Here is an 11817-nt window from a genome sequence, read left to right as displayed (position 1 = left end):
CCACTCGGTAAAGTTTTAAAAAGGGATAAAATATTTTTAAAACGCCACAACAATTTTTAAATTGGTAATTAAACTATTCAAGCCCCCTTTTAGCTTAAAATAACCCTCAGACGGGACCTTACAAATATAATTCGGCTCAAAAGTTCGCAAAAAAGTTCGATTACAATGTTTGTGAATAGATTCGTGAGCATGCTCATTGATATAACTCGTCAATAATTATTTAAATTACTCCCTCCGTCCCAACCAATTCTTTACATTTGGTTTGGAGCACGGAGGTCAAGAAATATGTATAAAGTAGTGAAAAAGAGAAAGAAAAATGGGTGAAGTGGTGAGACCCATTGATTTTTAATGTATAAAAGGGAGATAGTGGAGTAAAAGTTGTGTGAAAAGGAAGGAAAAGTGGGAAAGTGGTGGGACACATGACTATTTGTGGTAAGTTTTGAAATGTAAAGAATTGTAAGTCTAAAAAATAGTTGGGACAAAGGAAGTATTAGTTTTAAATAATCGTAAACAACACACGTTTGTGACACAATATTTAATGAATAATTATGTAAACATTTATATACCAATTATTCTACCATTTTATTTGTCCATTTATTTTTTATTAGTTTTTAAATATATAGAATTTAAATTATAACACATGCTAGATGGTATACATTTAACTATTTTATTTAACTTGTTCATGTATTCAATTAATGTGTCTATACCATCATTTAGTAATTTAACCAAAATCAAAATGCTATATACTCAAATTTTTTTAAAAAAATTTATTTGTTATTAATTTTTTTAAAATAAGTAAAACTCATCCAAATATTCAAAAATGGTGAAAACGAATTTATAAAATAAATTGTTTGTGACAAAAAAACACGTGAGCGATATTAACGAGTTAACTGTACGTCAACATGTTCAAGAATTAACTTTTTTAAAAAAATGGATACACGAACAAGATTCTTGAGAAAAAATGTCAAAAATAACTTATTTTTAAACATTTTTTTACAGAAATAACCACTTTCAAGAAAGTGGCCATACATAGCCGATCTAAACTTAACCGATGAATGCGTATTATTTAGGATTATAATTCGTCGGCTGATATCTGCCACCCGCCTGCCGCCGCTTACAAAAAACAAAGGCACCAAAAAGATTAAAAAATGTGGGGGACATGGTCGTGCGTGGGATAGTCATGCCCTCGCCCTCTCGTACTTTTTTCAACTAACTATATTCATAACAATACGTATTTTGTAAATGCACATACTCCCATCCCAATTGCGTATTCTTAGTTATAAAATTTGTAATACCTTGACTTAGAATGCATATTACAAGTTACTCCAATATGAAATGTGTCTATTGAATTAATCCGTTGTGACTTGCATATTTGATCGGCCAAATTTGGCCATTTATTTTCAAAAGGTTATTTTCGTTTACTTTTTAAAGAAATCGGTTATATTTGTCCATCGGCCGATTCTTGATTCCATAAAAATTCGAGCTCGGCTATGATCTCGATATACTTTTAACTACCTAGTAGCTAGTACATGACACTTGGGAGTTTACCTCAGCTCTCAGCTCGGCTCATTATCATACATTCCATAAAAGTATCTTTACCAGAATCCATGAAAACATCTGGTTTGCCCAAAGATCATAGTAAGTGTTACATTACGGTCCCAGCCTTAAAAGCATTTAAATAAAAAAGACACAACGCAATACTAAGCAAGAAGCCAAAAGGAATTCATGACGAACTTACAACCAGAAGTTTTCTTAGTCAAAGAAGAGAAAATAAATTAAAAGAGAGAAAACATAGTTATTACACAAACACTTCGTACTCTTAAGGCTGCTAACTACACAATGCCAAGCATGGACTATTGCAGCAGACTATGATCAGTAGACTTGTCTAAATTACCAGGATTAGTAGCGATACTAGGAGAAAAAACATATGGCACATGATACAGACATTAGAATAAACAGAACCACTTGACAGAGTCCCACTAGGTGTATTTGTGCTCATAACTACCACTGTCCAGTCTTCTTCTTTTCCAATTCCCGCCCCTGTAAACTTGGAGTTGTTAAGATATACTCCGTAGGAAGACTGCGTGTAATTCGTGAGCACAAGAGTTGGAACTCGATCCTTGACACAGACCGGCAATATGACCCCATCCTTGGTGTGTGCAATATCTACTTTACATTTCTTTAGAGCATCCGGATAGTTTGAGAATTGAGGTGGATTTGGTGGACTTGGTGGAGTACTATTTGATCCTGTTACTCGAGCACAAGGCTGACCTTCCATCTTTTCAGCAATTTGGTCTGCAAGGCATCCAGCTTTGTCATTTTTTGTTAATTCTGGTAGGCCTTTAGTTCTTCTGTAACTATTAATGCCTTGGAGTAGATTGTCCTTTTCATCTGGAAAACAAATCAAGTACGTATAAATATATCAGAAACAAACTTCTGCAACATCATGATTAAATTGAGCTGCATTAATAAGAATATAGTTAGGTTTAAACTAGACAACATATCAACGTTAATTGTCTGTTTTGTTCCCAAAGTCTTGGCACAACCATTAACTTCTACGATGTTTAGTCACATCAGGAATCATTGTAATCCATACCACGAATTCACATAGCAATAAATACTCATTGACAAATCTTTAATAATGAAAGAAACACAACGAACTAATAACACAAAGCTTGGTTTTGCAAAGAAGTTTAAATTAACTTGCGGCGCTCTGTTCTTTGCCTTTAAGATGGATTATACCATGTATTTATATCCACCAGACTCTGATGGATTTCCAATAGAGTACATTGAATGTACAGAAACAGACACTCGCTTACTAGCTCTCAACATCCCTGATACAGTTTTATAGCATTTCCTATAAAAGGAACTCTATAAAACTATTACTCATATACACGTGTATATATAAGCTTCTAAACCTTGTTTCTTGTCTTGTTTCTATGATGAAACTTTAATGTAGAGCTGACTGATATGATCAACTAAGCAGCACCCGAAACATACTAATTTTGCAATAATCTCCATGACAATAATTGTATAGGTGTGTACCTTCTTGTTAAAGACAAAATGAGTGTATTATGTGTATAGCTGTGTACATTATACAGTCTAAGTTTAAACCTAACAGACTAATTAAATCTACAAACAACTGTACAAACTTACAAAACTCACAATATATACGAAAAATTTAACAAACGATGCAAATGAATCAGTTTTAAATTTCATATGCAAGTACGGCCCTCATAATATTGTAATAAATATCAAGTGCAACATCAGCCAGCTAAAATACAGATCATGTTTAGGTCTACCTTCCGGATTTATTTGAATCAACACTCTGCCATACCTGCAACATTATTATAATGATGCTACGAACTAAATTGTACTTGTTATCCAAATAATTTACATTTAACCAATTGACTTATTAGCTTGACCCTGAATTCATAACATGGATGAGTGTTAAAGGAATATGCATGTACTCGTAACAATAGCACAGAGAACCTCTGTGACTGATTTTAATTGGCTTAAAATATGTGTACCTGATAAATGTCACCTGATAATGGGCCTGTTTGGCACGCTACTTATAAGCCATTTATGGCTTATAAGCCCTTAACAGCTTATCGACGAGTATTTGTCGACCCAACTTATAAGCTGAATTTACAACTTATAAGCTGATAAGTTGAAAGTTGGCAGTGACGTACTTTTTTCCAACTTATTTTCATTTTTTCACTTTTTTCTAAAGTTTTGATTTTAAAATATAAATTTTTAAATATTTTCTAATTTAAGATTCATGAACTAAGATAATTATATTTAATAATTATTTGTTTTAATTCATTTAAGTAAAAAAAATTCTAACTTATAAGTAAATTTATCCAAACACTTATAGAACTTATAAATATTTATCAACTTATCACTTATTTCGCACTTAATCATTTTAAATCATAAGTTACTTATTTTAAGATTTCCCAAACGGGCACAATGTCATCCATCTACCATCTAATTAATGATCCTAGCATATATCCAAATTTTCTTACTACATAAAACACATCATATATCAGCATGGTAATTACTTGTGACCCAAATCCTAAAAAAGGTTACTGCGAGAATGCACAAATTATCTCTTTCGGTATCTACCCTATACCTATAGTTCTAATACAATAAATTTTGTCATAATATATATACATGGTAACCACTTAATTAATCTACTATTGTATGTAAAAAAAGATCTTCATAGCAATAGAAGAAACCTAATTAACCACTCCATGTTTGTGCTATACATCAATACATTTCATGCATGTGCATTCTTGGAGCAAGATAAATCACAACAGAACAGCGCGAGGAAGTTTTATATATGGACTGATGAATAGTTATATATTACAAAAAAATGAAGACGAAAAGAAAGCAGAGAGAGAGAGAGAGGGAGAGAGAGAGAGTACCACAACGGACCGGAACAGTGAGCAAGAAAACTGCAAGTAAGAGTACAGAAAGCTGAAATCCGAGAGTCGCCATTGCTAGAGAGCTTAAAATTTGATTCATAAATAACTGAAATTTCCTTAAATCTTTACAGGAGACGGCCTAGTTTTGGGGACGAAATTTAGAACAATTCTGTACTGCAAATTACACGTGTGACTATGCCCCAACGGCACGTGGCAACCATGCAAACAACCAGCGTAAATTGGGATGCACACATATTTATTCACTTTGAAAACTTTAAATCGGATTTTCAGAGGGTATAATTATAATAATCTCGTCAATAAATAAATAGCCCAACATTACCTATAAAATTAGTGAGATATTTTAATTATGTATTTACTTTATTTTAAAAAAAATATTATTAATGGAAATTGAGCCTAAATATACTCATTCAACAACAATATGTCTGTATACTACTACACCAAGTTATGACTTATATTTTTTTTATCATATATTTAATATGTGAGTGACGTTTAATACTGAGATATTTTATTTAATTTTAAACATAATTTTTGAATTATTTTTACCTTTAAACATAATTATTGGATTTTTTCACTACAACAAAAATTACTAAAATCCCCCACCAAATATCGGTGGAATTTAGCTATAATCGACCATATCCGGTGGGTTTCAGTATAAAATTGACCGAAGTATGTTGGTGGCTTTTAAGAGGGTGGATTTTAAGTTTTGTGATGAAATTTCTATTAAATCTACCGAATCTTTGGTCGCTTTTATAAAATTTAAAATTTGAAATTCAAAATTTTGTGAAAATTTGAATCTCCCGCCCCTGAATAAATTACACCACAATCGGTCGATTTTAACATAATATGTTTCAAAAAAAGAGAACCACCCCCACCCATCAACCGTGCAACCGCCGACCACCACTTAAAAAAAGTCCGGCGACTCCATCTCTCACCATTTCACCCTCCGTTTTGCTTCTCCCTACCTTTCTCTCTCTCTCTCTCTCTTCCTACCTTTCTCTCCCCACTCCCCTGCTACAAACGACACCAACTGATCAAAAACTTTAATCGGAATCTCATTCAACAGCTTTTCAATCTCTTTCTTCTTATCTGCATTCTTAAACATATCATTCTTCAACACCCTTGATTTAATCGAATATCAACTTTGTAATATGGTCTTCAAATCAATCGGTGCTAAGTCATTGACTGACTCTTTTGTCCTTCGCTCCAACTTTTCTCATCTTCAAGGCCCTAAAATCCTTCAGGCAACCCCCTCTCTGTCAATAGAAAGATTTATACAGTCACACTAATTCTGTACTGGCAATATATACTGGATTAAATATTATTTGGTGTCTTATACATGGTTATGTTAGTAGTTAATATTTGGATTAGTAGTTAATATCTGCTTTTTAGAAAGGAATTGTGTGTGTGTACAGTGTAAGGATCCAGGATTTGAACTCTTGAAACACTCAACTTACAATAATAGTGTAAGCCAAAATATTTTATCCAATCCATCTCCCCTCATAGCCATTGCTAAAATATTGTTTGGCGCTTCCGCACCACCTCCCAAATTCGCCATAACGACAAATCACCCAAAAAAACAACGATTCTCTCACAGACAATTCGTCGAACATGTAGCATACAAACTCTTCTTACACCAATCCACCAACAACCCTTTAATCTGCTTGCACAAAAACGCAATACCCACAATCGGAAACCCTAAAGTTAAATCAAGGGTTAAATGAATAAAGACGAAGAGTTATGAAGATAAAAGCATGTAAATGCTTACATGAATATTATATGTATGTATAAAGGTAAATATAGGCAAATTAAATTATTTTAAACTTATTGTTAACATAAAAGTCACCAAATTCGGTAGTTTTTGTGGTTTCAACTATTTGTAAATTTTGGAGGGAAATTTCCCGCCTATTATTACTTAATTTAATAAAAATAAAAGCACAACTAAGATTAAATTTCACCGATTAAAAGCGAACGACTATAAATTCCACCGATTAAAAGCGACCGAACTTAAAATCCACCGCGTGTGGATTTTATTCATTCGTCAACGAAAATTCTAGTTGACTTTAAATTCCACCGAAATCAGTGGAATTTAATGTCGGTGGCTTTTAGTTGGTGAAATTTAGTTATTTTTGTTGTAATGTTTGTTGAGTTAATTTTAACAAAATAAATATGAATATAAGTACAAACATAATACATTAACAAATCATTACATTATTTATTAATATTTTTTAATTTTAAAAATATGTTCTAAACCTTTTTATGTAAAATAAATTCTACAAATTCCTATATTTTTAGAAAAATACTAAAAATAGAATTATATATATTGTTATGGATAAAAACTAGATTGTATTTGTTACGATATTTATTGTTAGGGTTCGAGACCTCAAGGCCTTTAATGACTGCTCTTGTGTTTCGTAGCTTAAATATGCCTTCACAAGATGCCTACGTATCTCTGTGAGTTTTGAGAATCAAGCCAAAAATGTAGTTCTGAATGGAGGGGTGAGACCTTTTATATAGATATTAGAGGTACTTGAATTGGACTAGGGTTAGGAGACTTGATGAATAAGTCTCCGACTTTAGATAGACTTTGGAGTCCTAGAATGAAGGAATCGGACTCCTTGTTGGTTTAGGTGCCCTCAAGGCTATTTTACATAGAGTTACATCACTAATCAGACTCATTTAATGAAATTTAATCTTCCCTATTTATTAATTAGGAAATTAACAAATAATCAAGGCTTCGGGCCTCATTAATTGGGCTTCATTATTGGACCGTATCAGGTCTAATTATTTCAACATTAATTATATTTCTAGGCTAATTTCAGGCTCATATCATTTGCCCCCCAACTTTTGTGAAACCTGACAAAGATTTCGCATAAATTAAAGTTTATACCTTTTCTGACTATCATTTTTATCGTATAGTGTGGAGAGACCTACACATTTACATCGATGCTCCCTTTGGAATTCATCCCTATGAGCTTCCCTAATTTTCCAAGAATTGTTTTTGGTATTTTCCATAATTTTTCTTATTTTTCAGGAATATTCCGGTACACACATGTATTCTTCCTCAATTTTTCAAGAATATTTCATCAAAAATAATTTTTTAAATTTTTTACTAATTTTCCTGAATTTTTGGGATTTTTTTGCTTATTTTTCCCTTTTTTTGGGAATTTTCAATTATTTTCCATTTTTAGTCCATTTTCTGATTAATTAAATAATCAAAAAATGGATTTTTAAGGTGTATGCATCCTAGGCGTGGGTCACCCCCTCCTAGGAGACATATTACCAACAATGCCCATGAACATTGTCTCATAGGCGTTGTTGATTTCCCTTCCTCCATACTTCCTAGACGTGGGTCCCTGATAAGTGACATTTTATACCACTTAGAACGTCTTATAATAGCTTGAATTGGTATCTTGAAATCAAGTATTTTGTGTATTTGATGCGTTTTTCTAGTGTTTGTGCATTTCAGGGCATTAATTGCATTTTGGGAGAGAATTCATCAATAATAAGTCTTGGCATGTGTTTAGCATTGCAAGTGGGAAGATAGGAGCAGATTGCAGCGAAGAAACGAAAGAAAAATGGATCAGTTTCCAGAAGGGGGCTGAGCGCCCGCTCAGGAATGCTGAGAGGCCGCGCACGGACGAATTTTCAGAATTAATATTTTAGACTCCTATTTTTGTTTGACTTCCAACTTCTGAATTAGCTGGGTTTTATGGGACTCCTATATAAGTAGATTTCAGAGACGTTTCACAAAGGTGGGATCGTAGTATTAATCGAAGAGCAAGGAGATAAGGAAGAAGACCGTTTTAGCACACCGCAACGAAGAGGAAGCATATTTTCTTGTGATTCTTTATTTCGTTGTAATGTTGGATGCTAGTTTTCTTTACTTTGAAGCTATTTACTCTTGTGACGTACTCTGGTTTAATATAAGTAGTTTTAGTTATTATTCTCGTGTGTTATTTTCATGTTTTCATATGAACCCATGATGACGATGAGTGCTATCATGGGCTAATTGTGATCACGGGGTCGTAACGGATTTACTATAGAATTCTTTAATTAGTTGTTTAATACCTTAGTGTGTGATGATTGTATAATTTTGGTTGTGCGTATTCGTCTTATGTGCGTCGCGAACATATAAGATAGGGTGTTAATCTCTTGTGAAGCGACGGAGGATCTTGAGATTTAGAACTTGCCATGCTAGCATAGGTTCATGTAAGAGTATGCATGATTAGTGGGTAACTCTAACCATTTTATTCGCCCTGTATAATCAAAAGGAATAACTTGTGCTTAAATCGTTATGTTGTCAATTTTTGTAGACATATAGGGACTCAACATAATTGATGCATATTCAACTTCTATCTTAATTGTGGATGCTTGGTAGAATGGTATTAGTACAATAAAAGTTGGCTTTTATCAGTTTTGTATTATTCGATTAATATCATCATTATTGCATGCTAAGGGTAATAACAATAGCTATTGAAGGAAGTAGTAATGAAGTTATGATCTCATGAGTGTTTTAATATTGTTAATTCAAGTGTTAATTAAGTGCTTAATTCTAGTAGTTAATTGTTGTTAATAATTAGTTAATCAAATCTAAGTGTTATTGTCTAAACATTGAGAAGTAATCATACACTGGTGAGTGAGTTTAATTGAAAATAATTAGTCTGAGTCTCTGTGGGAACGAACTAGAAAGTATTCTATATTACTTGCGAACGCGTATACTTGCGTGTGTTATTAGCACGTGTTTTCGCCCTAACAAGTTTTTGGCGCCGCTGCCGGGGACTCGGCGTATTTGTTTAGTTTATGTACTTACCATCATTGGTCATTAGGACTCAGTGATTAAGACGTGTTACTTATTATTTCCGGTTGTGTTTCAGGTACTTTAGCGAGCGTTTATGCAAACTCGTACTCGCAAGAGGACTTTAGATACGGTTGAGGAGACAGACGAAGTTCTTGATATTTCGGAGAAAATAGATTTTGAAGATTCGGATTCAGGAAGTGAGCAGAAAGAACCCTTAATCATGGGTGATCGTATTGTTCCGGCAGATCCAGCTCTTATGGACTTTTCTCGGCCCAAAATTGATGACATTTAGTCTAGCATCATGCACCCAGCTATTGAGGCCAATAACTTTGAAATCAAGCCGGGCACTATTCAGATGGTGCAGAATTCTGTTTCTTTTGGAGGTGCCGCGACTGAAGACCCCAACATGCACCTAAGGAATTTTGTCGAGATCTGCAGTACTTTTAAATATAATGGTGTGACTGATGAGGCTATCAAGCTGAGGCTTTTCCCATTCTCTCTGAGGGATAAAGCTAAAGACTGGTTACATTCTGAACCAGCTGGGTCTATCACTACTTGGCAAGATCTTGCACAAAAGTTTCTGGTTAAGTTTTATCCAATGGCGAAGACTGCTGCTATGAGGAGTACTCTTACTCAGTTTGCGCAGCAACCTACAGAATCTACATGCGAAGCTTGGGAGCGCTACAAAGAGATGTTGAGAAAGTGTCCACATCATAGAATGCCTGATTGGATGGTGATCACTGGTTTCTATAATGGTTTGGGGGCCCAATCTCGGCCCATGCTCGATGCAGCAGCTGGAGGCGCCTTGTGGGCCAAAAGCTATACTGAGGTTTATAATCTTATTGAGACTATGGATGCAAATGAGCATCAAAACCCAACTCAAAGGATGATGCTTGGAAAGGTAGCAGGTATTCTGGAAGTCGATGCATCTACAACTATTGCAGCGCAGCTCCAAGCGCTGTCTATGAAGGTCGATTCTCTAGCCACCTATGGGGTCAATCAAATAGCTATGGTCTGTGAGCTTTGTGCAGGTTCTCATGCTACGGATCAGTGTTCTCTTGTTAATGAATATGTTCAGTATGTGAACAATTATCAGCGACAGCAGCAGCCTGTGCCAGCTACTTATCATCCTAACAACAGAAATCATCCAAATTTCAGCTGGAGTAATAATCAGAATGCTATTCAGCAACCATATCAGCAAGGCGTAAGTAAATAGTTAAATCCACCTAGATTCCAGCAACCACATCATTATGCTCAAAGGCAATCATATCCTCAACAAGGAGGTGCAGCTCCACCCTCTAGTGCTGATTTTGAGGAACTTAAGCTGTTGTGCAAAACTCAGGCGGTTTCTATCAAGACCTTGGAAAATCAAATCTGTCAAATAGCCAATGCAGTGCTCAATCATCAACCTGGCACACTTCCCAGTGATACTAAAGTGCTAGGCAAGAAAGAAGTTAAAGAGCAAGTCAAGGCTATTACCTTAAGGTCTGGAAAAGTTGCTGATGCTGAAAAAGCAAAAGAAGGAGAAGCTGAAGCTGGTGATGAAGAAGCTAAGCAAAAGGAGAAAGCGGCGGAACCAAGGAAGACTACTGTTGAACACACTCTGCCTGAGGGTAATACAGGGGAGAAACAGCTTTATCCTCCACCACCTTTCCCTAAGAGATTGCAACAACAAAAGCTGGATAAGCAGTTCGGTAAGTTTCTGAAGGTGTTCAAGAAACTTCACATCAATATACCTTTCGCTGAGGCTCTGGAGCAAATGCTTAGTTATGCGAAATTTATGAAGAGTATTCTTTCAAGGAAGGTGAAACTGGATGACCTTGAGACCGTTGCTCTAATGGAAGAATGCAGTGTTGTGCTGCAATAAAAGTTACCTCCAAAGCTTAAAGATCCAGTTAGCTTCACCATTCCTTGCACCATTGGCAAGTTGTCTTTTGACAAGTGCCTTTGTGATTTGGGAGCAAACATCAATCTGATGCCGTTGTCGATCTTTAAAAAGTTGAATTTGCCTGATCCAAAGCCCACCTACATGTCTCTACAATTGGCTGATCATTCTATTACTTACCCACGAGGCATAGTGGAGGATGTGCTAGTAAAGGTGGATAAGCTCTTCTTTCCTGCAGACTTTGTTATTCTGGATTTTGAGGAAGATAAGAAGATTCCCATAATCTTTGGAAGACCTTTCTTGGCTACAGGCCGTACCTTGATATATGTGCAGAAAGGTGAACTTACTATGAGGGTGCATGATTAGGATGTGACATTCAATGTATTCAAGGCAATAAAATTCCCTACAGAAGATGAGGAGTGCTTAAAAGTAGATTTGATTGATTCCGCGGTTCAGTCAGAACTTGATCATATGCTAATGTCTGATGCATTAGAGAAGGCTTTAGTGGGGGATTTTGACAGTGACGATAAGGATGGCAATGAACAACTACAATATCTAAATGCTTCTTCCTGGAGGCGAAAGCTAGACATGCCATTTGAATCTCTTGGTACTTCTGACCTCAAAAATGCTGAAGGAAAGCTCAAACCATCTATTGAGGAAGTGCCTACCTTGGAGCTTAAACCATT

The 11817-nt window shown here is 35.1% G+C and overlaps 1 protein-coding gene across 1 annotated transcript; it reads right to left on the bottom strand.

The window, feature by feature from the left end:
• Nucleotides 1-1701: 1701 nt before the first annotated feature.
• On the bottom strand, nucleotides 1702-4585 carry LOC141664383 (putative GPI-anchored protein At3g06035). Its single transcript, XM_074470325.1, has 2 exons — nucleotides 4428-4585; nucleotides 1702-2391 (listed from the first exon to the last, which is right to left on the bottom strand). Exons 1-2 carry the CDS (start codon nucleotides 4525-4527, stop codon nucleotides 1886-1888), a joined length of 606 nt encoding a protein of 201 aa, XP_074326426.1. The 5' UTR covers nucleotides 4528-4585; the 3' UTR covers nucleotides 1702-1885.
• Between the last annotated feature and the right edge of the window lie 7232 nt (nucleotides 4586-11817).

The sequence above is a fragment of the Apium graveolens genome, chromosome 1 (genome assembly GCF_009905375.1).
Source record: "Apium graveolens cultivar Ventura chromosome 1, ASM990537v1, whole genome shotgun sequence".
Lineage (NCBI taxonomy): Eukaryota > Viridiplantae > Streptophyta > Magnoliopsida > Apiales > Apiaceae > Apium > Apium graveolens.
This window is presented reverse-complemented; position numbering and strand designations above follow the sequence as displayed.

What these genes read in the sequence shown, in the direction of transcription:
- LOC141664383 (XM_074470325.1), bottom strand. Translation starts at nt 4,527, where the DNA reads ATGAATCAAATTTTAAGCTCTCTAGCAATGGCGACTCTCGGATTTCAG. An exon ending in CACTGTTCCGGTCCGTTGTG is followed by an intron (nt 2,392 to 4,427) that starts GTACTCTCTCTC and finishes TTTGTTTTCCAG; the next exon opens with ATGAAAAGGACAATCTACTC.